This window comes from Hemitrygon akajei, chromosome 11 (genome assembly GCF_048418815.1).
Source record: "Hemitrygon akajei chromosome 11, sHemAka1.3, whole genome shotgun sequence".
NCBI classification, from domain to species: Eukaryota; Metazoa; Chordata; class Chondrichthyes; order Myliobatiformes; family Dasyatidae; genus Hemitrygon; species Hemitrygon akajei.
This window is the reverse complement of record NC_133134.1, coordinates 47348286-47375882: the sequence shown is the minus strand read 5'-3', so window position 1 is coordinate 47375882 and position 27597 is coordinate 47348286. Positions and strand designations below refer to the sequence as shown.

Genomic DNA, 27597 nt, shown 5'->3' with positions numbered 1-27597 from the left:
AGAATTATCGTTATTCAGTTGAATGATAAGTATTATTTTAAAAAGATGATGAACAATAACCAAAAAAGCCACAAATTCTATAAAGCTACAGTAGTTCTCGGAGTCAACGTGATATTAAACACAATGGTGTTCAGTTAAGTGGAATAATTTTATATTGTCAATAAACTATAAAAGTCACATAATTAAATAATCTACTCTTTCAATCAGAACTGATAACAGATTTGTTTGTAAATTCTAATCGATTTTCTTTTCAAAGTAAGTTATATCAATGATCAAACACAGAAGGCTTATTTTAAGATAGGAGACAATTATTTGTAGCTCTCAGTAGACATGAAGAACAAAAAATTACTTGAACATTTGGACATTGTCCTGACGAAGGGTCTCGGCCCGAAATGTCGACAGTGCTTCTTCCTATAGATGCTGCCTGGCCTGCTGTGTTCCACCAGCATTTTGTGTGTGTTGTTTGAATTTCCAGCATCTGCAGATTTCCTCGTGTTGGACATTTGGAGCAGCCTTTTGAGACCTCACTTTCTAGTTTTAGTTGAGGTGATCATGTGGAATCTTTTAATTGTTTTGCCCTAAAATGTGTTCTTTTCGGCCAGTGAGTTTGCTAGGTGGGAATTGTGGTTTAATATGCCATTGAAATCTATTTAACATCTTACACATTTAAAGAAACTTCACACTAAATACCCTAATTCTAAAGAGCGCACTGAAGATGAATACAAACCACGTATTCTGCAGAAATTTAACAACTAAAATAAGTATTTTGATGAACAAGTGTAAACTCCTGAAATTTCTGTCAATTTCACACTGAACCAGAGGGGTATAATACTGACATCCTTTCTTTCACTGCAACTGTAAAATCCAGGCCAATGTTCTTCTGTTGTCGGCACTAATTGTTTCAACAATGGCTGATTGAATTCAGATGTCTAAAATGCAGACTATATTTTAAGCAATACCAGAGCACACACATTTGAGAACATATAACTTGATACATGCCTGACTTAGTGCACACTTCAAAACTTTCACAAATTTTAGTGCTTTTTGTTCTCTGTTCCATCTTTTGAAATGCACAGTAAGCGGATAGTTGAAAATTCCTTCTCCCTTGGTGCTAAATGGATTGAGAATGAATTAAAGAAACATGAAAAGTAATATTTTTAGAAACATTTGATTAAATCTGTTTCCAAGCAGTTGGAGTATATAAATCAGAAAATGCAGGCGAGGGAGATTTTGTTTATTTAATAGTTTGCTTCATACTTTATTCCTTGTCTGGCTTTGAGTATGAATTTCTTTCATCTATTTCCGATAATATCACAGTGCCAACTGATAATATTGATTGCTAGATAGTGGCCTCGTTCACTGTTCGCTTTAACTAATAAGGAAATTTGCACAGTTTTATTATTATTCATGATGTGTTACTCATGGGGAGAGGATTTGTCATAAGTAATTTGAAAATAGTCGTGCTTTCTGGCTGGAATTAGTGAAGAGGTCTTGTGCCCAATCACTGTATTACCCACACCTTGCTCAGCTCTGGAAGAACATTGAAATGCAATGAAGAAAATCCAGTTTTAAAGTTTATTGCTGGCCTACAGGATAAAATCCATTGGTAATTTATTCCTACAAGGGATCTCTTTATTCATTACTCTATTGATCTATTCTGCCCGATGCCTTGAAATTTTGTAAAACAAAAATTTAATGTTTCTATGAGATGCATGCAATATGTTAATTGGCAAATTGGTAATTAGGGGATAAACGTAGCTTTTTCAATAAAGGTAGTCAATTTCCAATATAAAATATTAAAATACTATAAAATAAAAGCTAAGCTATTTTGTTATTATTGATATCTGATGGTCACATCCAGTGTTTGATGTAGAGTTCTTCATCATCTGGCGCTGCTAGCTAGATGAAGGTGTTCATAATCATGAAGGGATAGAACTGCATAGATCAAAGACAACTGATCTAATGGGTTGAGAACAAAGTGGCATACATAAAGGATTAAATAAACAAAATTTAAAATAAAGAACAAAAGAACTATTTTGCACATGGATAATGTGGTTGAAGAATATATTGACAGAGTTGACTTGTTGATTGAGATAGTGTACCAGATTACAATGGCCAGGCAGGAAATGGTGGTTGAAGTAACATGGGATTTAGCAGTGCTGTTTAAGTGGCGCTCTAATAGATGCTCATTCATTTCAATTTTATTTTACTCTAATACTTGTTCAGTGTGCATCAGTGTAAATTAAAAAATGAAATGAGAAATATTTTGACAGCTAACATGAGAGCTCAAATGACTCGTAACAAAGAAGCAGGATTTGGCCATTTAGCCCATTGAACCTGCTCTGCTATTTGATCATGGCTGATTTATTTTCCCTCTCAGCTCTATTATTCTGCCTTTTCCCTGTAACCTTTGATGCTCTTACTAATCAATCAAGAACCCATCAACCTCCAAATGACTTGGTCTCCACAGCCATCTGTGAGTGAATTCCACAGATTTACCACCCTCTGACTAAAGAAATTCCTCCTCAACTCTGTTCTAAAGGGACATCCTTTTATTCCGACACCGTACCCTCTGGTCTTAGACTCCCCCACTATTCTCTCCACATCCATTCTGTCTAGACGTTTCAATACTCAAAGTTTAAATTAAATTGATTATCAAAGTGCATAAACTGTATGTCACATTATGCAACCCTGAGATTCATTTTCTTGTGGGCATACTCAATATATCCATAATAGATTAATACCTTAATAGAATCAATGAAAATCACATCAACTTGGCTGTTCAACCAGTGTGCAAAAGACAATAAACTGTGCAAATACAAAAAAAAATAAACAAATAAGCAATAAATATTGAGAACATGAGATGAAGAGTCCTTGAAAGTGAGTCCATAGGTTGTAGGAACATTTCAATGACGGGGCAAGTGAAGCTGAGAGAAATTATCCCCTTTGGTTCAAGAACCTGGTGGCTGAGGGGTAATAACTGTTCCTAAACCTGATGCTGTGAGTCTTGAGGTTATCGTATCTTCTGCCTGATGACATGAGTGAGAAGAATGCACGTCCTGGGTAGTGGGGGTCTCTGATGGTAGATGCTGCTTTCCTCTGACGAGGTTTCGTCAGTGGTGTGGAGGACTTTACCCGTGAGGGACTGAGCCATATTTACTACTATTGAATTGAATTGAATTGACTTTATTTTGCAGTCTTCATATACATGAGGAGTAAAAATCTTTAAGTTACATCTCCGTTCAACTGTGCAATGAGCAATTATAGTAATTTATAACGAATATTATGTACAACAGACTTCAGTAGGTTTCAATGAGATCCTCTTCAGTCTTCTAACGTTCAGTGAGTCAAGGCCCAGAGGCATCAAATGCTTCAGTTACATTAACCCTTTCCTTCTTGAGTACCCTTCACTGACCCGTTCTGTTATGTTTTGTAACCTCAAAACGTTTAACTAATTCAAAGGAAGAGACGGGAGTCCGAACTGTGAGTCTAGCTTCGTGTTTACTTTAAGCGAGGTGAGCGTGTATCACGTGGTAGTGTGATGACAAATGCAGTTAACAAACAAGAGAAAATCTGCAGATGCTGGAAATTTAAGCAACCCATGCAAAATGCTGGGGGAGCTCAGCAGGCTAGGCAGCGTCTATGGAAAACAGTACAGTCGATGTTTCAGCAGGACTGGAGGAAAAATGATGAGTAGAGTTAAAAGATGGGGAAACAGGAGAGAAATACAGAAGGTGATGGGTGAAACTAGGAGGGGAAGGTGTGACGCTAAGAGCTGGGAAATTGTTTGGTGAGAGATAAAGGGCAGGAGAAGGGGGAATCTAATAGGAGTGGACAGAAGGTCATAGAAAAAAGAAAAGGGGGGGGGAGGAGCACCAGAGGGAGGTGATGGGCAGGCAAGGAGATGAGGTGAAAGAGGGAAAAGGGGATGGGGAATGGGGAACATTACTGAAAGTTTGAGAAATCGATGCTCATTCCATCAGGTTGGAGGCTACACCAGATGGAATAGAAGGGTTTGCTCCTCCAACCTGAGTGTGGCCCCATCGCGACAGAAGAGGAGGCTGTAGAATGACATGTCGGAATGGGAATGGAAAGTGGGATTAAAATGGGTGGCCACTGGAAGATTCCATTTCTTCTGGCAGATGGAGCGTCGGTGCTCAGCGAAGCAGCCTCCCTATTTATGTCGTGTGTCACTGATATACAGGAGGCCACACTGGGAGCACTGGACACAGTATATGACCCCAACAGACTCTCAGTTGAAGTGTCGCCTCACCTGGAAGGACTGATTGGGGCCCTGAATGATAGTGAGAGAGGTGGTGTAGGGGCAGGTGTAGCAGTAATTCCGCTTGCAAGGATAAATGCCAGAAGGGAGATCAGTGGGGAGGGACAACTGGACAAGGGAGTCGCATAGGGAGGACTACAGAAAATGGGGGTGGGGGGGGGGTAGGAAAAGGTGCTTGATAGTGGGATCCAGCTGGAGATGGCAGAAGTTGCAGAGAATTATGTGATGGACGCCAAGGCTAGTGAAATGGTAGGTGAGGACAACAAGAACCCTAGCCCTGGTAGGCTGCAATTAATGTATTTTTACATATAATCTGTAATTAAATTAATATTAAATGCACACCACTCTCCAATGCTCTCTTTTCTCTCACTATTCCAAAGTGAAGTCTGACTATTGCCTTGCAAAGCCTCAGCATCACATCCTTTATATTTTATATTCTAGTTCTCTCAAAATGAATTGCATTTGCCTTCCTCACCACTGACACCCAGAACAAAATGTTCTTTTTAAACAACTTGAGGGATAGACACTGCACATCATTAATAACGCTTACCAGTGTCATTACGTGAATAGTAAAATGTTTAGTGTTAAATGAGTTGCTTTAACCATGTTAATAAGATTTGAGATGGTTTCTGCCCAGAGCATAAGCTCATGTAGTAACATTAATTGTATAGAAATGGATCTGCATTAATAACTAACTGTAGCATGCTCATATAATGTAAATAGGGATGATTTTTATGGATATGTTTAGTTCCTTCCTGAATATCAGAAAACCAAGTTGATTTTGTTCATTATTTGGATCTGGGCAACAGCGGAAAGACCATACTTTATTGCTCATTTCTATTTGTTCCTTGAAAAAGTGATCGTAACATTTGATTAGCTTGATGGGTCATTTCAGAGGGTACCTTGTTTAATTGTCTGTCACCTAAGGAGGGTCTGGAGTCACGTAAAGGCCAGATTGGATAAGGAGGGCACATTTCTTCCTTGGAGGGCATTGGTGAACCTGGTTGGTTTTTACCAAAAAAAATCTGTCCTTTTTGCAGTCACTATCACTAATTTTTCCAAATTCTATGTTATTAGATAAATTCAGGTTTGTTCTCTTCTGTGGTGAAAGTTGAACTCTGCTTTCTGGATTATTAGTCCAGACCTCTAGATTGCTAGTCGTATAATTTGACCACTGTGCCACTATCCTATCCAAAATAAGGGCGGGCTCTGGATAGCCAAGGCTAATCATTTCAAACACCAGAAAAGTCAGAGAAACCCTTCTGACAATTTTGGAGATCTCTAAATGTTCAAGCAATCTTGAGTCCTGTTTCATGCCTTTGTTTGAAAGACAGTATAAGTTTTACCAGCCTAACCAGCAGGTGGCAAATTGGAAAGGCTTTGGGAGACTTTCTGAGGATCCTGGAGGAGATGGTGGGATTCTGAGTCAAGGAAAATAATAGCATCCAATCTCCAGCCTATGTCTAACCATTCTAGATCAGCCCCTTTGCCCTATTTACCAAGTTCCCATAAAGTCTTGCCCACAAGTTGATGCCAGCAGTGTCACGCTGTCGAGAATGGCGAGGTGCAGAAAAGTGACAATTTGGCCTCCATTTCTACTGGAAGGAGGCAAATGCCGAGCAAGGCCAATAATGGTAAGACCCCTAGTGCCATATTTAACAGATGGGGGTGAATTCTCTTTGAATTTATAGAGTATTAATATTTAAACTGCAAAGCACCGCGAGCCTGATTAGTAAAGGTGAATGGTTAACTGGTTAATTTTGGATAATATTATAAATAATATTTCTGCACTGAAACATGACACTGTTGAGACAGAGTGTGAGTGAGGGAGGGAGTAGGTGAGTGAGGGAGAGAGAAAAAATGAATGAATTGAGATGGAGTGAGGCAACCAAGTCAGCAAGAGGAGAAGAAATATCAGCAAAACAGCATTGATGGGAAGAAATGGAGAAAGATGCAGGATGTGTGACCTTTGTGTTTGTCAGAGTCTGTGCAAATTCATGCGCGTGTGTGTGTGTGTGTGTGTGAGTGTGTGTGTGTGTGTGTGTGTGTGTGTGTGTATGCCTTAAAGAGATGGGCGCACACACAGAATCTCTATGACCCTTTACAGACAATGCCGGATAGAAGTTGTGGTGGTAGAGTGGGGTTTGGTGGAGTGGAAGCTGGTCTCCGATTGGAGTATCACTCGGTACTGACCATGACAAAAATAAAGTGGTCTCACAAGAGTAGTCAAGTTTTTATTGTCATTTCGACCATAACCTGCTGGTACAGTACACAGTAAAAACAAAACAACGTTCCTCCGGGACCCTGGTGCTACATGAAACAACACAAAACTACACTAGACTATGTGAGACAACTCAAGGCTACACTAGACTACAGACTTGCACAGGACTACATAAAGTGCACAAAATGGTGCAGGGCAGTATAATAATTAATAAACAAGTCAATAGGCACAGTAGAGGGAAAATTACAATATAATAATAAATGATGTAGATGTCAGTCTAGATTGAGTATTGACTGTACTGCTGTATGACTCAATTCTGCAAAATGTTCAACTAGAGCTCTTTAGTTGGCCCAGCAGTGTAGCTTTTTTAACCGTACAGCTAAACATTGCAGTCACTTTGAGGAGTTGAGATTTGCACAATGCTATTTTGACACTGAAATCTGTGTCTGAGTGATTTCTAGTTTCTGGTCTGTACATTTCCCTGCAGTATATATTTGCTTGTTTCTCTATTGTAATATTCTGCCCAATTAGAGTTTACAGGTAAATTACTCTGGGAATAATTGATCTGCATTTCGTACTCTGTCCATTGAACAGTAAAAACAGACACAGGCTTTAAAGAAAATACTAAGCATCTGCTGAATTCAGATTTCAAAGTCCTGGTTTCTCTCATCTGTTCAGTCTGCAGATCTTTTCATGTTGGTGGTGTTTGACCTCCGGAGACTTTCCATAGGTGACCTTCGAGACTTGTGGCAGCAAGCATCATTCAAGTGCAGAGACAACTGGTAAGAACCACGGCTTTCTGACAAAGAATCTGCACATGATATTGATTTTAATCCTTGAAGGTTTGATGGACATGTTTTCAGTTGTAAAGTTCAAAAGCAGATTGTACAAATGCTTGAAACTAAAGAATTATGGCAACTGAAACTCATGGAATTCTTCTTCAAAAGGGCTTGTACAGTCCAGATGGGTTAACAAACCTTCTCTGCAGCACTGTTCTGTGCTTCATTTGGTAGAACTGAGAGTGCTAAACTGAAAGCTAAGAATGTGCAATGCCACATTGAAACTAGTATTGTCAGTTACAGAGAGATATCCCCCGTGGGTCTAATCAAATTGTCAGATCTGTTGATACTTGGTCATGCAAACCCAGTCTCTGTAGTCTGCTTTAAAAGGAATGTACCACAGCAAAAGCGAAACTCTTCCGGCTCCTAGGGGATGTTGCTGTGTAATAAATGGATGCTACAATTATGGGATGGATAGAAGAGTGATCACAGGGAGCCAGAGGTATCTCGATAGGCTGGAAGCATATCCTTTACATTGGATGTTCATGAAAACCCTCCAGAATTCCAGTCAAGAACATAAATGCATTTTATCTGCTTCGTGGATTTTGAAATGCAGATGACTCCTAGTTCCCACTCTGCCTGCTCTGTGGACGAAAGGAAGAGTAGATGAAGTTTTCCTCTTTATAATACTGTGGTGAACTACATATACCTGTCCGGACATGCCCCCTGCTGACTGCTCCTGTGGCTCCTCCCACTGACCCCTGTATAAAGGTGATTGAGGCCTGAGCCCGGCCCTCAGTCTCCAGGATGTAGTATGGCGGTCAACCACTGCTTGTTCTTTCTTCCAGTCAATAAAAGCCGATATCTCGCCTTCACGTCTCAGAGAGAGTTATTGATGGTGCATCAATTTTATTAACTGGCAGTTTTAAAACATGGAAAGCGTTTTACGTCCGGAAAGATTGGATTTGGACCCCCAAGCCCCTGAAGCAGCTCTTGCCTTTGAACTCTGGCTTGCATGCTTCCAATCATACTTGGAGGAGGTTCGTGCAACTGAACCCGCTGTTATGCATCGAATTCTCCTCTCAAGGGTCACCTTGGCTTCTGGGTCGCATTCCACAGACATCCGGGTGGGTTGTGTAGCGACATTGGTGGTGCAGGGCACAGAATATCGGGGCTTTGCGCTACTGGTCATGCCTCAACTGTGCGCATCTGTGCTATTGGGGCTGGACTTCCAGAGCCACCTTGAAAGTGTGACTATGGCATATGACGGGCCCCTCCCACCACTCACTGTCAGGAATCCTCAGTTTTGTGGGACTTCGTCATATACCCCGCTACTGACCACGCACACACACACCAACCCCCACATCCCACCCAGCACCATGCCGACAGCTGCGCTACTGACACCACTTGCAGCCTCTCCACCCTCAAGATCCCTCCCCCACCGCTGTTCGCCAACCTGACCCCCGACTGTAAACCGGTGGCAACTAAAAGCAGGAGGTACAGCGTGGGGGACAGGGCCTTCATTCAGTCGGAGATGCAGCGGCTGCTCGGGGAGGGGATCATTGAGCCAAGCACAAGCCCTTGGCGGTCCCAGGTGATTGTTGTTCGGACTGGGCAGAAAAATAGGATGGTCGTGGACTATAGTCAAACTATCAATAGGTTCACACAGCTTGACGCATACCCCCTACCCCGCATCGCGGATATGGTCAACCAGATAGCTCAGTACAAGGTGTACTCGACAATAGATCTGAAATCCGCTTATCACCAGCTCCCCATCCGCCCAGAGGACCGCCCCTACACTGCCTTCGAGGCGGGCGGCAGGCTCTATCACTTCCTGCGCGTCCCATTTGGTGTCACAAATGGTGTCTTGGTCTTCCAGAGTGAAATGGACCAGATGGTGGACCAGTGCCAACTGAAGGCCACATTTCCCTATCTGGATAACATCACCATCTGTGGTCGCGACTGGCCAGATCACAACGCCAACCTCCAATGATTTTTCCAAGTGGCCGAAGCCCTGAACCTTACTTATAACAGGGACAAGTGTGTGTTCAGAACCACCCGACTCACTATCCTTGGGTATGTCATGGAAAACGGGGTAATTGGCCCTGATCCTGACTGTATGCACCCCCTGTTAGAACTCCCTCTTCCCACCACTCTCAAAGCCCTCAGACGGTGCCTGGGCTTCTTTTCCTATTACGCCCAATGGGTCCCCCATTACGCAGACAAGGTCCACCCCCTGGTCAAGTCTACCACTTTTCCCCTGTCTGCTGAGCCCTACGCGGCCTCAGGATGCAGTATGGTGGTCAACCACTGCTTGTTCCTTCTTCCAGTCAATAAAAGCCGATATCTTGCCTTTACATCTCAGAGAGAGTTATTGATGGTGCATCAAATACAATGTGAGGAACCTCCATAAGACAGACAGTGGGATGTGGCTTCAGTTCTGACCTTCATGGGCTAATTAATCTAGGCGCATGTAAGGCTACATTTGCGATTGCAGGAGATAGAATTGAGAACAAACAATGTTTGAATGTTAAAAACACAAAATGCTGGCAGAACTCAGCAGGCCAGACAGCATCTATGGGAGGAGGGAGTGACAACGTTTCGGGCCGAAACCCTTTTGAATGTTATTTGTTTTCAGCGGAAAGAGTTAAATCCTAAGTGTGTTGCAAGATGCTAAGGAAATGAAAATCCCACTGAGAAATCAAGTGTCAAATCCGGTCCTAAAATTTATATATTAATAGTCTGAATTCATCAAGCTTCACAAGGTGGCATAGTTGGCAAAACTAATGAGGAATCCTACCAGTTTGAAGGATTTAATTGATGAATCATGGGGGAAGATCAGCTGCTCCTCAGTGTAAACTCTCAGCTAGATCAGCTGAAACAACAATCTCCCCAATTATTCTTTTCAGCCCATTTTTATCCTGATTAGGAATTGGGTCAGAATTGCAATTTAATATTTTTTTTTAATTATTACAATGAAATGAAGGTTAAGTGGTGGTTTTTTAAAGATTTTCAACATATCATCTTCAGCACAAAAACAACTTCCTTCAAATGACAAAATATCTTTCTAATAAGAACCTTCAATTTTCTCTCATTTTTTTCTATTGATTTTCGTTAGATAAATTTGCTTCTATGATTCATTTCACACTGTTCAGCTTGATTTATTTGGGACCTAACTTCTGGTGTTCAGTATTCATTGCTGTATGCTGTTCTTCTGCCACAGAGTAATTCTGCCAGCAACAGTCTATATATCTTGGAGTGAGCAGCTTTGGCTTGGCATTGGAAAAACAAAAATGATTATGCAGCCTCAGTGGCTTTGTTTCTTGGCAATTGGCTGAAAGCTTCTGAGAAGATACTGCTCCTTTGGGAGCTTATAGTGGTGAACATCTGCACATCTGTATTATGGTCACATTGACATAGAGTCAACAGGAAATATTTAAAATTATAATCTAGAAATAATCAATGAATGGACCTGGAGCTGAAGAAACCCAAAAGATAAAATGAGGATGTTATTATTTAGGCATTCAATTGCATATGGCTGTGTACTTCTCCAACATTAATCAATGGAAAACATTTGTCCGGGAATGAAAGATGGTAACTTTTCAGGTCAATTTGCCACATATTGGATATTTGACTGGGATCTTCCGTTTGTGAGTTCCCTTGAAACCGTGATGTGATTTTCCTTTCAGAGGATTATGGGATGACATCAATCCCCATGTAGTGCTTCTTTCTGAATACTGGAGGCACCCTTGGACCAGGCAGTCTCGGGAGCACAAATTGGTGAACATCCAGAGAATGACGTGGCCTTCCCAGTACAGTGCTGGACCAGGATACCAGCCAATTTATCCTCTATGCTTTCTCCCCTCCTCCTACAATCCATTTACTCCATCTTCTTAAGCAAAATCTGCTACCTCAGATCCCTTGAATCCAAGACTTTGATTCTCAATGTAGCCCACACTCGCATCATCCCAAGCTCTGCTGGTTCTGCGATTAAATCACTTTCTCTCTTCCAGCCACCAGACTATTAAGCTTGGGCTTGATCTAAATTAGCAAATGCAGGGCCTTTGACCAGTGTGATTGATACAGGGTGCATTGGTAGCTATTAGCGTTCATAACCCTTTTCCTCTTCGGACGGGAGTGTGGAACATCTTGGGAACCTCAGTAGAACTTGGGCAAACATTGTTCAATCTAAAAATACAGGCAGGCAAGATTGAGTTAGTGTTCTGATCTGTAAGTAGAAATGAACAATTGATTAAGTGATCCTGTTGGTATGTTAATTGGTCACTGTTTGTATCATACACTGGGGTGCTCTCTTCAGTTACCTGATTAGGTAGCCGTAGCCTTTAGCCAGGAGCAGATATCATCAGGTAGTGCCCAACCTTCATAGTGTGTTCAACTTTTAACTATGACTCTCTCTGGTTGGCAGGTCAGTGGTGGTGGCCAGCACTGTCCACTGCTCCTGACTTCCAGCTCAACTCCTCTCGCCTGCTCCATATCCAGCAAGAGGCTCTTTCTGCTTCCTCCCCCATTCTCTGACCTGCTTGGTTCTTGCTCCTTTCATCAAGGCCCAGCACAGACAGCAACCTCCATGCTGACCTTGCAGGTAACCCTCCACAGGGTAATAGCCACGTCTGCCATCCTTTGTCCCTGCACTTCTGGACTAAGGACTGGTATTTCAGGGCCTTCCTCTGCTGAGCCTCCTCAGATCCTTCCTCCCATGGTATTGTGAGCTCCACCACAATGATTTTCTTGTTTTCTGTGGACCATAGTACGCTGTCTGCTCGAAGTGTGGTTTGCACCACCTCTGGGAACTGCAGCTTCCTGCCCACATCGACCCTCATCTCCCATGATGTGGCAGTTTGTAGCAGATTGGATTTGGGCCTCTTTGATCTGACTGGTGTGGCCCTCTCCTTTATGAAAAGGACTGTCCTGTTTGCCTCTCTGCCAGCTGGTCTCTTTTACACCTCTCCCGCTCCAGTGTGTCAGCAAGGGTCAACAGGACTTTGTTGTGGCACCATCTATACCATCCTTGTGTTAAAGCTGTTTTGCATCCTGACAGTATGTATGCCAGTGAACCCTGCTGACCACAAAGCTTGCAGTTAGGGTCCTCACTCACTCAGCCCCCATGTTTGCAGCTGTGATGGTGTAGGGAAAGCGTCATACATAGACTGCAGGAGGAAAGAAATGTGGAAGGGAAGGATTCCAGTCTCCAAAGCTCTGCCCAAGTGATATTGTGCTTGGGAAGATCCCATTTTGTCTGGGCACCCTGTGACCCCTTTGATAACCGACTTTCGTCCTCACTGTTCTGTACCTTTGCCTGGACCATGTTGGGCCTCTCACCCTGTACTTGCGCCCCCCCCCCCCCCCCCCCCGGTCATTGGAAGTGTACAGAGTTAAGTACTTGCCGTCCCAGGCATGGGCTGCCAATTATATCTCTCCATTACAGAGAGCTCACAGCCTGGTGTATGGCCGAGTTGGTGGCCCACTTTTGGCCCGATTCTGTTGTGACTCCTGCTTGGTTTATTAGTAGTCATTGGAGCCCTTAAGTGTTTGCCACCTTGAACTCTTCTCCTACCAATGACAACGGGAGCAGTAATTGGCCTGATCTTATGTAGAGCCCCTATGAAGAAAACCTTGGGGAGATCCCAGCCACCTCCGCAAGTACTTGTTAACCTTCTCCCCTTCTACAGTGGTCATGGGGAACTCGTACACCGTGAAAAACCAGAGCAGCCTTGGTAGAAGACCATGTTGGTACAACCATGTCTTAAATTTACCAGGGAGTCCGGATTTGTTGATCTTCAGCCACTCTTCAGTCTGCTTTACAGTGTCGGTGATGTTGGCGCTGTCCGTCATTGCTGCATTAAACCACTTTCCAAGATACTTTACTGAGTTGTCCTCTATGGATGGATTGACTTCTTCCTGTACTTGAAAACTGAACTAGCTAGTAACCTTACACCCTTTTTAGTCACCTTATATCTGGACTTCCTGGCCTTGAAAGTCACCCTAGCTCAGGTAGCTACATAGTCCAGGTTTTCCAATACCCACCTTGCTTGGACCTGTGTTACAGTGGTTACGTCTATGAAGTCCATGTGATGTTATCCATGAAGCCCCATATTGTAGGTTGTCAGTTTTCAGGCACCAACACTAGGCCTCAGGTTATATCTGTTGCTGCTGATATGAGGAGGCAAACAAGATGGGGGAGATGGTACAGCCGGTTGGAATCTCTTTTTGGAGGTCTTGCCCCCCCCGGTTGTAAAGTGGGCTGAAGTGAAGCATAGGTAGCCGGTGATCATGTCTGGTGTTACTGGTGAGATATGGTAGTGGTCCAGGCCAACCTGGATGAGGACGTGTAATTGATCCATAGACGTTGGCTAGTTCTAACCAGATGACTGTTAGGTCACTTTTCTTCTGCCTGGCCTTGCTGATCAGTTGGCTGATTATTGACTGATTACTGAGGTGTATTCAAGGCACCCAGAAAAACCCGAAAAGCCACCTTTCTGGATGATGTGTTGATATAGTGGTTCTCCATTCAGTAAGAGGTCAGTCTTCTCACAAGCACCAAAAAGAATATCTTGCACTCCACGCTAAGGAGGGAGATTGTCCTAAACTGGGGGATTGCAAAGCAATCTTCTTACTTGGGAGCAAAACATCTTTTGGCCATTTTCCAGTTTGGTGGGATAGAGCTTTTGGTCCAAATCTTCCTCATTATCCTCCACAACCTCCAGAGGAAGTTTGGGCATTTCTTGTAGGGTACACCACCTGGTCCTGGGGCAGAATGTGACTTTGCTCTCTTGATGATATCCTGGACTTCCTGCCATGTGGGCTTTGCCATTTTCAGCTCAGTTGCTGGGATTCTTGGTTGGGGGACATTTGATTGAATTCTAGTCCCTGATTCCTACGGGGATCACTGGCCGAGAAGAGCCCTGGTGAACCTGAATGGGTTTTTAACAAAACCACGCTCTCCTTCTCGTCTATAGATGAACGGTAGAATTTGGTGAGGGAATTGATGAGAGAAGGGGTGGGGTTTGATTAGTGTTAACATGATTCAAAGGTTCATTTATTATCAAAGTATACAACTCTGAAATTCTTCTTCTCCAGATAGTCACGAAACCAAGAAAGAAAAGAACAGCAGCAGGGTCATCAACCCCCAAATCCCTCCTCCCCACACAAAAAAACAAAAAAGAACTATAAGACTGGGAAAAAGAAGTCTATAGCCCAAGTCCATATCTGAATGCAGAAAACCTGGGTAACATTCTCTGGGCACCACTGCAGGTCTTTCCCTCTCAGGCAGCAAGCGATCCCACCAGTGTTCAAAAGGTAATCTCCCTTTTCCGGTAGCAGAGTGATCTCACCAGTGATTTAAAAAGGCAGTCTCCCCTTTCCAGCGGCAGAGCGATCCCCCATGGGTACTTGATGGGAGGAAGGTATTTAATGGGCTGAAGGGCTTGTTTCCCTCTGGTATCGTTCTATGACTCCTGGCTCAATGAGCTAGTCTCTGCTACATTTTCTTTCCAGAATGTTACCATATCTGGTGAAACTACACTCCAGATATGTTAGGCGTGCAGATTTGGAAATCTAACTACAACACTTATGCTTTTCCACTGTTTGAAAAATTGGAAGCTCTCTGAAAATGACAACTAACTAAGATTGTCAACTCCCCACCACCACCTTTCCAACCCCTAAGATGTATACAAATGCAGCTTTAATACTCACTTTGTTTAAAAAAAGTTGTAAATACAAATGCAGTTTATTTTTGATTTACAGCATTGATGTTTATGATAATACAATAATGATCTTTCTTGCAATGATAACCCTGATAGAAAGGCCCCCTTTCCACACTGTCTTAACTGAGGAGTCTTGGTTCCTGCTGTCGTTTGAAGTTTACTGGGATCCCTATTCTCACACACCTTTTTAAATGACTAGATTCCCTGGAAAGTTGATTAATACTGTAAGTATTAAAGTACTGTGATTTCCACTTCAGTTAACGCATTTGGATCTTTATTGCCATTAAAACAGTAGAATTAATAAATTAACATTTCTTCTGAAGGGGGTCAGCTCTGGAAATACAACAATGTTTCCTTAACACTGGCTCACCATTGAGCTGTCATCTCAAGAACAAGAGGCTCAAATTGTAAATCAGAAAAGATTCTTTATAATTTACTGACAAGTATGTCACTGATAGAAGCATAAAGTTAAAGACTTGTGCCTTTTTCTTCTTTATATAAAGCTTCACAGCCAGTACCTTAAACATTTCTGTATTTTCAACCCAGCAATCTGAAATTGGTTCTATAGCTAGTACACATTTTTGCTATGAACGTTAGAGATAGTTTAAGAATTAATCTTTTTATAATTTTATTTTCCTTATTGGATGAACAAGTGGTAATGGTTTTAGCCAAGGCCGATCATCAGGGAAATCAAACAATGTTAAATAATTACAGCTTTCTTACTTTCACTGGAAATTACTGATAACAGAGGTGAAGTTGGATAGGTGTCCTGTTGAATTTTCACTTGACTACTTAATATTCGTTGAGAAATATGAAAGAAAGAAAGACTTGCATTTATAAAATGGATTGAAAATGGTGTACCTTCTGCTCCTGGACAGCAGACAAGACCAAACATACACGGCTAAAATAAACAAGCGCTGCACAAACAGAATAGTGCTGGCACAGACTGCAGCTGCAGGAGTGCTCTTAGCTCAGGAGGGGGGCCTTCCCAAAGTTGACAAGGTTCACTTTGTCCTTTCACTTGATTAGACTGTGAAAGAAAACCTTGGCCTGTTCACTTAGCTGGGGAGTATGTAGTCTTGCTGGGAAGTGCATTAAAGGGTTGGGTAGAGTGCACTGAGCACAAAATCTGCTGAGGAGACTTGTATCAACATTAAAAGGTAGATTATAGTCTTGGAGCAGGTTCCCCAGTGTTACTGCTGGGAAATGACAACAGGTGGGCTCCGTATTGGAACTGTTGAAGAATTTAACATCAGGACAGTGTTGAGGAAACCACAGTGTGGAATGGCCCACAAAATTGGAGTTTCTGTGTGCACACTAGAGTGGGGATGGTGGGGGGTGAAGGTGGTGATTGAGCTGTAAAAAAGGAGTTAAATTTTATGTGTCTTAAATTCTTTTTGTTTTCTGGATACAGTTTGCTATTTCGACTATCATACGTAGCAGTGTTTGTGTGGTAAAGATTCCACGTAGCTGACAGGAAGTGCAAAAAGAAACACACACACCTAGATCCTTATCAGCATCTTTCTTCATGGTCAAAAGGCAACAGTAATACTTCATTGCTGACCACAAAAGCCAGCCTAAGATTTACCAAAAATTTTAACTTGTGGCCTTTTATAGAAGCTCATGTCTTCCTGCTGGCATGGAGTGAAGATGCATGCATGATGGTTTCAAACCATTTGTCAGGAAGTTATGATCAGCTAAAGTTGAGAGTGAAGTAGTAATTTCCCCATGATAATCTTAATGAACCTGCAACAAGACAGTTACCATTCATGTGTACAATTGTTGCTGGCACATTGTAGATCACACAAAGTACACTGCAGATGCTGTGGTCAAAGCAACACGCACAACATGCTGGAGGAACTCAGCAGGTCGGGCAGCATCTGTGGAAACGAACAGTCAACGTTTCAGGCCGAGTCCGTTTCCACGGATGCTGCCAAACCTGCTGACTTCCTCCAGCGTGTTATATGTGTTACATTGTAGATTAATTGGCTGTTCAATTCCAGATGTCCTGCGGTCAAGTATCTATTCTTGTTTCTTTTACCTGAGAATGTCAATTGTCTAACCTTGAAACGCACGATTCCTTTCAGCATGGCTCCAAGCTTATTAGAGAGGTCCCTCACAGCATGGTGCAGTCCAGGGACACACTGAGAAGTGCTCACTCTCACAGCGACTTTGACAAGCAGTGGGAACCTGTCCCTAGGCTCACCAGTTATTAGAGCTGTCACTAAGATTGAATGTTTTGCAACTCAATAACTTGATGCAGGAAACCTCAAATATAAACAGAAATATGCTAGAACCATCTGGCAGGTCAGACTTCATCTATGGAAAGATGCAATTTACATTTCAGGTCCAGAACCCTTCGTTAGAACTGACATTGAATGATTTGAGGGTATGAGATGGCAGAATCCAGAGCAAAGTAAAACTAATCTGCAGAAGAAACTCATTGGGTCAGGCAGCATCTACGTAGGGAAATGGACGGTCGTATTTTTGGGTTGAGACCCCTATTTGGCCTGAAAGAGTGGAAGGAAATAGCCAATATAAAGAGGTGCGGGAAAGGGACGGTGCAATAGCTGGCAAGTTATTACGTGGATCCCAAGTGAGGAGGAAAGGGTGGAAGTAGTAAAAATGGGGGAGGTAACTGAATCAAAATCAGGTTTAATATCACCAGCATGTCTTGAAATTTGTTGTCTTTGTGGCAACAGTACAATGCAATACATAATAGAGAAAAATGTGATTTAATTGTGTGTGTGTGTGTGTGTGTGTGTGTGTGTGTGTGTGTGTGTGTGTGTGTGTGTGTGTGTGTGTGTGTGTGTGTGTGTGTGTGTGTGTGTGTGTGTGTGTGTGTGTGTGTGTGTGTGTGTGTGTGCGCGCGCACATGCGCGCGCTATGGAGACTAGTGTCAATGATGGAGCTCACTAACTTTACAACTCCGCAGATTTATTGTGATGCAGATAGAGGCAACAGAGCAATCTTTGGCATTCACAAACACCAAGGACCTATTAAAGATAGGGTGTTTAATTAAAAATAAAACACTAAATAAAATGTCCATTTAAGCCAGTTGTTGCATCGAGTAAGATGATCTCCTTGCCATGGCTCCAGCAGCTGGTCCCCGACACCCGGGTTACCCGTGTAGGTTCACTGGGTAGATTTCCCAGCCAAAGAGCCGATGGTTTGCACGACACTTATTTACCCCAGCAGTCAAGTGGCTGAACACCTGGGCCAAAGTTGTTTTATTTTTAAGTAACTATGTACATGATGGGATCTCCAAATACTCATATCATTGGACATCATACCAACCTGGAAAATTACCCAGCATACAGCCTCACCAAATGTCTCATTGGCCAGGCCAGGGTTAAGAATGGCCTACATTGAACCTAACCTATTCTGAATAGAATGTTCAGCCCTTCAGAAATAGTAGTTCTAACTGTATGAACTGAATAAACTTAGGTTGTAATAAATGTACCAGCATTTAGTTATGGTGAATGCATGTCGTTATCAGTGATATCTGTAACCAGAGCAGACCAGTAGAGTTCCAGTCACAGCCTGGAAATACAAGCATGGAGATTAAGGCTGATTTATACTTGTGTGTCGCATCTACGCCGTAGGTATTGCGTACCCTACACCATACCTACGCTGTACCCTATGCCAGGGTGACGTAGACAGCAACAACTGTGATTGGTCCGCTTGGTAGCATCGCATTTCCTCCTACGCATTTCTGGTTGCTTCTTCTCTGCCATGTCTGTGGGCTATGCGTACACCGATATGAAATAGACGAACCAAATCGTCAAGTCTACCTCCTGCCGACATGCGAAAATGTTTGAAATGCATTTCCTTATCCGTGTCTCTCACAAAGAAACTCAACACAGTGGCATAGAAACCCCACCGTCAACTAACGTTTTGTTGCACACCAACGCATGCTCGCTATGGTGTAGAGCAACGCAGAAGTGAAAATCAGGGCTGCGGCGTAGCCCGTACGCACAAGTATAAATCAGCCTTTAGAGTGCATGCATATACTGTTAATTCACAGTAGTCGACCCATCAAACTTAGGATTCATGGCCACACTGCATGAAAATGTGTAGGAGGTCAGCTAATTCATAAAACCCACTCCAGCTGAATAAAAATGATTAGTCTTTTCCTTATGTTTTAGGCTTTCTGCAGTTAGTCTGTGTTGCTCACTGTCTGCTTGGAACTCGCCTGCGACCATGTGCATTATTGTTGGCAGAGTGTATTATTGTGGGCCAGGGACCAGCCAGTTGTACGGCAGTCATAGACCGCAAAGGGAAGTAGTTAAGTGGAACAATATTCATAGTGCTCCTCTGAAGAATTTGGAAAACGATGTGTGCAAAGTCTACAGCTTTTCAGCTTTGAGATAATTTCACCCCTTCGGCTGTTGGCAGGTTCATGGAAGACCAGCTAGTGAAGTCAGTTTTATTTTACAGCTTGCAAACAATGATATTAAATAATGAAGTGAACCAAAAATTACAAATCAAAGTCCAAATTTAAACAAGCTGCAACTACTCAATGTGCCTTGCTCTGTGCTGCTTTTCCATCACCTTTTTATTACTTTATTTCTCTGCCCACGTGCACGATTCTGTATGCTGTTTAAAATCACAGCTAACACATAATTTTCCAAGCTGGTGCTGTTTCGTGGCGTGTAAATCTTTAATTTGGATAGGGTCCTACTGAGAATAATTAGGATTAGATGGGTAAAAAAGTCAGTGGTATACTGAAGGGCCTGTTCCTATGCAGCATAACGATGAGTTTATCATTCGATGGTACTTAATTTCAAAGAAATGAACTATGATTGGCTGGCAGCAGCCTCAAAAGCCTTAGCTTTTCAATCAGCCGATCTCCAGCGTTCTTCCTGGATGGTGCTTCAAAATTAAGACCAACTTGCTTTCACTCCAGTTTGATGGGTTCTGAGGGAGTTGGTGAGGCCTAACCAGCATCCACAGATAGCTGATGTTGACATTGCACATAGGAAGGCATTTGGGGGACCAGATTAACATGAATGCTAATTTGGAGTGTTGATGTGATTCGAATTCTTAAAAATATTAGAAACAGCGGATGGTGAGTCGTTATTTCCATTGATGGAGGATATCTGGAACAGCACTGCAGTATTAAGTGCTTCATCCAGGAGCCAACTGTGTAGAATCTGAAAGTGCAGATTAAGCCTCATCAGTTGCCTCAGAATGCACATCCTTGTTACCTGACTGAGGCCCAAACCAATTGTTCATGGTTTTATTTTAGACTTTTGGCACCTGAAATGTTTTACTTATCATCCAGAAATCAAGAAACTAAGTGAAATGATAGTCTCAAAAACACTCCCCAAAAATGTCATCAAATCAGAGTATTGAGATCTGAATCAGCTACTTTATCAAAGATGGGTAGCTAGTGTTGAGGTCTACGCCACATATGATCAATTGAACTATGGAACAGAATTGTGTATATGAGTGTCCTTCCTTGTCTGAATGTTGACCTGGTTATATCTGTTAATTCATGATGTGAATATGTATTGTATGAGTAGCCTTCAATGTCTGAATGTTAACCTGGTTTCATCTGTATCAAATATTTGCCAAACCCTAAAGTACATGTTGCGCAGTCCAGAAGAGTAATTGGATTGCATGGAGGGAGAGAGTTTAAGAGAAGATGGCATATTCTGAGCACCGCTGTTTCCTTGGAGATATTAGATTATGCATAATTAAGCACTTGGCAAGGGTCAATAGAGGGAAGTTAGGCTTAAGCAGAGTGGCCATTGTGGGAGCAGCCGTTGTGTGAATGGACCGGTGTTAGGGTGGGGAGTTGAGGCTTTGGCTCGTCAAGCTTTAGGAGAGGAGAAACACAGGTCATAGGTAGATTTTTTGTGTTAATATTTTTTCTTATTGCAAGCTTAGAGTAGAGGGGATGCCAAACAGGACAGTGGAATGTTCCCCTTGCAGGATGTGGGAAAGCAGGGGGACCTCCACTGTCCCTGACAGTTACACCTGCAAGAAATGTACCCAGCTGCAGATTTTAAAAGACTATTTTAAGGCGCTGGAGCTGTAACTGGATGAATTCCAAATCTTTCAGGAAGCCCAGGGTTTGATAGGACACATAGGGAGAAGTTAAACTCATCATTGACTCCCACCATCCAGGCCAGGTTCTTCTCCCTGCTGCCTCAGAAAGGAGGTACAGGGGCATTAGGTCGTACACCCCGAGGTTGCCCTTCAAATATTAGGCTCAACACTGAACATAGCCTATAAGCTCAATTTCAAGGACTCTACAATTCATGTTCTCAATATTATTTAGTTGTCCGCCAGTCTGCTGTCCGTCATATTTGTACAGTTTGTTTTCTTTTGCACAATGGTTCTTGTCGTCTTTCTGTGTGTAATTTTTCATTGATTGTATTGTATTTCTTTGTTTTACTGTGAATACTTGCAAGAAAATGAATCTTGGGGTAGTATATGGGGACATATACATACCTTGATAATTGACTTTGAAGTTTACTTTGAACTTTGAGTGCATCACTAGAACCCAGCTCTCTCCCACAATCCTCTTTAAGTGTGCTTCTGTCTGTCCTGTTCTGTCTGAGGGTAGAGTAATGGACACCACAGCAATATTCATTACATGTTATGCTCTACATTTTCATGTTAGTCAGTGTTGTTGATCACCCAGCTGTCCGTTACCGTCACTCATCCATAATCCACTGGCCACCATTGCCCCTTGAATTATTATACCCCCTCCTGAAGAAGCACCTCAGCTCAAACTGTTGACTGTTCATTTCCACAGACCTGCTGAGTCCTCCAGCATTTTGTGTGTGTTGCTTTGTATTTCCAGAATCTGAAGAATTTCTCATCTCTATTCCCTCTTGTTCCTTTGTATGGGTATATCACTTTGGCAGTGCACCTACCTCCCATTCTGGCAAGCTTCTCTTTGCCACCTTCTGTCTGCCACTGTCAATAGCAGATGTGTGGGAACCGATCACCTGCCTGTCTAGAACTTCACCACCACCTCACCTGAAGTGTAGTTCAGGTTGAACAATAACCTTTTTCATATTTGATGCAAAGGTCCCACATTTAGTTGTGGCCTGAGGGTGCCTGTGTTGATGGAGCCACAGATCTTGCTGTATGAGGAAGGGATGGGGCTTTGGATATTTGATTGTCAGCCTGGATTTTTTTCTCTGTCTTATCTCTCTGTGACTATAAGACTAAGCACTGTTGACAAAATCATGTTGAAATCGGGTAAATATAATGTTGTAACTGCAAAGGAAAAGAAAGAGAGGCAGGTTGTATATGTTGGTTTCTTGTGACACCGGGGATGGGATCTACACACTTCTCATATGCAAACTACTCCTCTCAGTAACAATTAATCTGAATTTATTTCACTACTTTCAGACTACCCGATCTTAATGACGTTAACACAGAGTATCTCTACACTTCAGAAATCCAGTAATATCTACTACATGTTATAACACTAAATAGTTGACCCAAGTCAGCCAATGTATGCCACATCATGGAAATTTTTCTGCAGCTAAAAAATAAAAATGAAGTTTAGGTTTTCCACTTGTATGGTTTCCATTTTGTAGCTTTTGGTTATTAAATGAATGATTGATAAAGTATTGCAAAGTAATGGGCAAACCCTGCATATCAATTTTACAATATATGACTGACACTCTCAAATTAGTTTGACAGTGATCTACAAATGACACAACCAATCATAGGAGAAGGCTGAGCTGGCACTGTAGGAAGTGTTGTCTATAGCTCAACATCAGGTATAGACATGTAGAAAATGATCTTGAATTAAGTGAAATGGCGTATGATGCAACAATTAAGTCATTGATGTAATTTCTACGAGAGGCTGATTGATCTGAAACACCCAAGTACTTTCTGGATTCCTAGTAATAGGGCCCATAAAGGGAAAATTTGTCAAACTGACGATACTGTGCTTTGTACATTTTTAGGCAGCCTCTGGTGGATACTTTACCATCCTGTGGAACAGAAGCATGTATCAATCTCCTGACAGAAATCATTCTGTCTAAAGAGCTGGATAAAGATAGAACAGACACCTTTCTGTGGTCCTTGGCTTTCATTCCAGAACCTACATCGTCTATGGTCGCCACAATTACTGTGAGAAGTTTCATTCTATTTAATCCAGTTGTAATTTATACTGCTAATATGGATTAAAATTGTTGTTTGAGAAAACACTGGGTGACTGGACTAAATTCAAAGGTGGCCATGAGGAAGCAGCGGGCTGTAGTCCGGGGCTTGATAGTTTCAACAGTTTTTATGTTTGCTTTTGAATTGGGGCGATGCTATCAAGTTAATTAAAGCTGTCATCCTTGATTATCATTGGTAGAATATGATACAGTAATGAAGGCAGGAAGAAACGGCCAAATACTGAAGGTATTTGTGTAGGTGATAAGATGAGGGCTGGCACGGTAACATAGTGGTTAGCACGACATCTTATGATAACAGTGACCTGGGTTCAATTCCCGCTGCTGTCTCTGAGGACTTTGTACGTTCTCCCCATAACTGAATAGGTTTCCTCCAGGTGCTCTGGTTTGCCCCACAATCCAAAGACATAGCAGTTGTTGGACTAATTGGTAATTGTAACTGGGGGATTGCTGGGTGGCATGACTCGAAGGGCCCAAAGGGCCTATTCTGTGCCGTAGCTCAGGTTAAATTTAAGATATTTAGAACATCACAATAATGTACTGTCGTTCCATGGTTATGTTCTCCGGTGGTGCTGTCTAAGCCTTTATTTCACCCATGTTTAGTTAGCCTCGGCAGCAACATGCATTCAACAAATGGGTGTGTTAAAATACAGTCAGAACAAAGTGTCAAATATGCAGAACTAAAAAATTAGCTTGCATGATCTGACAGAGCAAATTATTCACAGGTATACATTATTGAGTTGAGTTGAGCATTATTGACTAAATAACACTGAAATGCATGTTTCTTTTGGCCAGAATGGAAGAAGATTAGGAATGAGTATTGAATGTGTGTTCATCAGTCTTCAGTTCCTGTGAAGTGCATAAGTGTGAATCTGACGGACTTTCACTTGCAGGCTCTGATGGAATCACCAGATGCAAGTAGGCAAACCTTTCTTGGAACTTCGTCACTGCTTCATAACTTTTGTTCAAAGAACAGAAGATGTCAAGAAGTACCGGAGGTACAGGGGTTCATGAAGATTCTGGAAGGTTATGTCCAAGGAAACTGTAAAGCACGGGAGTCTGACAAAAAGGAAAAGGTAGGAATATAAAATCAAAAATGCTGCAAATCTGAAATTACAACAGAAAATGCTGGAAACACTCCAACAAGGGGTCTGACAAAGGGTCTTTGACCTGAACTGTTAACTCTATTTCTCTTTCCACATATGCTGCCTGACATTTTGAGTGTTTCCAGTATTTTCTATTTTTGTTATAGGTAGGAATATGTTGCACTCAACAGTCTGAGGGAGGTATTCATATGTAACCTTGTGCAACCTTCACCCATTCATGCTCCATATATGCTTGGATTTGAAGAACATGTGTACAGAATAGAATCTGATGAATGGCATTTGTTGAAATGAGAGATGACGCTGGAGATACTGTAATGAGCGATGCAGAGATGGCAGAGGAACTGAATGCATATTTTGCATCAGTCTTCACAATGGAAGACGTCTGCAGTATACCGGACATTCAAGGGTGTCAGGGAAGTGAAGTATGTGCAGTGAAAATTACGACTGAGAAGGTGCTCAGGAAGCTTAATGGTCTGAGGGTGGATAAATCTCCTGGACCTGATGGAATGCACCCTTGGGTTCTGAAGGAAGTAGCTGGAGAGATTGAGGAGGCATTAACAATGATCTTTCAAGAATCAATAGATTCTGGCATTGTACCAGATGACTGGAAAATTACAAATGTTACTCTGCTATTTAAGAAGGGTTGGAGGCAGCAGAAAGGAAACTATAGACCTGTTAGCCTGACATCAGTGGTTGGGAAGTTGTTGGAATCGATTGTTAGGGATGAGATTACGGAGTACCTGGAGGCACATGACAAAATAGGGCAAAGACAGCATAGTTTCCTGAAAGGAAAATCCTGCTTGACAAACCTCCATTTCTTTGAGGAAATTGCAAGCAGGGTAGACAAAGGAGATACAGTGGACGTGGTGTACTTCGATTTTCAGAAGGCCTTTGACAAGGTGCTGCACATGAGGCTCTTAGCAAGATAAGAGCCCATGGAATTACAGGGAAGTTACTAGTGGCTGGTCGGCAGAAAACAGAGAGTGGAAATAAAGGGATCCTATTCTGGCTGGCTGCCGGGTACCAGTGAGTTCCACAGGGGTCAGTGTTGGGACCGCTGCTTTTTACGATGTATGTCAGTGATTTGGACTATGGTATTAATAGATTTGTGGCAAAATTTGCCGATGACACAAAGATAGGTGGAGGAGCGGGTAGTGTTGAGGAAACAGAGAGCCTGCAGAGAGACTTGGATAGTTTAGGGAAATGGACAAAGAAGTGGCAAATGAAATACAATATTGGAAAGTATATGTTCACGCACTTTGGTGGAAGAAATAAACGGGCAGACTATTATTTAGATGGGGAGAGAATTCAAAATGCAGAGATGCAAAGGGACTCGGGAGTCCTTGTGCAGGATACCCTAAAGGTTAACCTCCAGGTTGAATCGGTTGTGAAGAAGGCAAATGCAATGTTGGCATTCATTTATAGAGATAAAAAAAAATAAGAGCAGGAATGTGATGTTGAGGCTCTATAAGGCACTCGTGAGACCACACTTGGAGTATTGTGTGCAGTTTTGGGCTCCTTATTTTAGAAAGGATATACTGACATTGGAGCGGGTTCAGAGAAGATTCATGAGAATGATTCCAGGAATGAAAGGGTTACCATATGAGGAATGTCTGGCAGCTCTTGGGCTGTATTCCCTGGAGTTCAGGAGAATGAGGGGGAATCTCATAGAAACATTCTGAATGTTAGAAGACCTGAACAGATTAGATACGGCAAAGTTATTTCCCATGGTAGGGGATTCTAGGACAAGTGAGCATGACTTCAGGATTGAAGGACGTACATTTAGAACTGAGATGAGGAGAAATTACTTTAGTCAGACAGTGGTAAATTTGTGGAATTTGTTGCCACAAGCAGCTGTGGAGGCCAAGTCAATGGGTGCATTTAAGGCAGAGATAGATTCTTGATTAGCCAGGGCATCAAAGGGTATGGGGTGAAAGCAGGGGAGGGGGGATGACCGGAAGGATTGAATGATTGAATGGTGGAGCAGACTCGATGGGCTAAATGGCCTACGTCTGCTCCTATATCTTATGGTCTTGAATACAATGATGAACTACTTTCCTTGACTTTCACATTAAGGGCACAAATTTTAAGAGGTATTTATTTAACAGATAAAGAAAATCTTGGCAATATTCAATAAATATGGAGTACATTCTTTCAATCAAAGAGATAAAGCACAATAAAAATTAATATATAAATGATAATATCCCCCAACTTTCAGCTCCTTAACTTCCAGGATAGCTATAGATAAGGATCGGTATGGTTCTTGTGGGAGAGTAAGACACCAGTGCGTCACTTTTTTCTTGCATAATCTCCAGTGATGGTCATGTTGCTCGGCGTATGAGAGAGAGGATAAATTGCGGGGTTAAAGGGAAATAAGGAGAAAGTAAATGGAACTGATGGGATTTGTTTGCTGTGGAAACCAGTCTAGAACGAATGTCCAACTTAACTCTTCCTGTGCCATAATAAACAAGTGCCATCAGATAAAATAGTGCTTACTGACAAAAGAATCACCATAATGCAATGTTTGAGTACAATATATACAGTACTGTGCAATCACAGTGATTGGGTTGTATTACAGACCACACAATAGAATAGTCACCGGGTCATTGAGGAATAAGTACATAATCAGATTAAGGAAATGTCTAAAAATAATAGGGTTGTTGTCATGGGGGATTTCAACTTCCCTAATATAAACTGGGACCTCCTTAGTGAAAGGGGTTGAGATGGGGCAGAATTTGTTAAGTGTATCCAGGAAGCTTTAAGTCAATGTGTGGACAGTCCAACAAGAGAACCTGGTGTTAGGTAATAAGCCTGGCCAGGTGACTGATCTTTCAGTGGGCGACCACAGCTCCTTAACTTCCAGGATAGCTATAGATAAGGATCGGTATGGTTCCTGTGAGAGAGTTTTAAATTGGAGTAGGGCAAATTATGAGGGCATTAGGCAGGAACTAAGAAGAGTTAATTGGGAGCACCTTTTTTCTGGCAAGATCACATCAGACACTTGGAAGTGTTTAGCGATCAGTTGCGCAGAGCCCAGGAAAGGTATGTTCCTGGTAGAAGCAAGGTCAGGGATGGAAAGATGAGAGAACCTTGGATGTGCGAGAGATGATGAATTTACAAAAAGAAGAAGGAAAAGTATGTAAAGCTTTGGAAGTTAGGATCAAACGGAGCACATGAGGAGTATAAAGAAGCCAGAAAAGAACTAAAGAAGGAAATCAGGAGAACCAGTAGGGGCCATGAAAAGTCCTTGGCAAGCAGGATTAAGGTGAATCCCAAGGCATTCTATACATACATCCAGAGCAAGAGGAAAATTAGCGAGAGGATGGGACCAC

At 42.2% G+C, this 27597-nt stretch overlaps 1 protein-coding gene across 1 annotated transcript in view; it reads left to right on the top strand.

Moving 5' to 3' along the window:
* Window positions 1-27597, top strand: part of LOC140735572 (uncharacterized) — a 288689-nt gene that overhangs the window by 55850 nt on the left and 205242 nt on the right. Inside the window, exons 9-11 of the mRNA XM_073060773.1 lie at window positions 7182-7285; window positions 22947-23112; window positions 24053-24235. Coding sequence (XP_072916874.1) covers window positions 7182-7285; window positions 22947-23112; window positions 24053-24235 — 453 coding nt within the window. The remainder of the gene's footprint in view (window positions 1-7181; window positions 7286-22946; window positions 23113-24052; window positions 24236-27597) is intronic.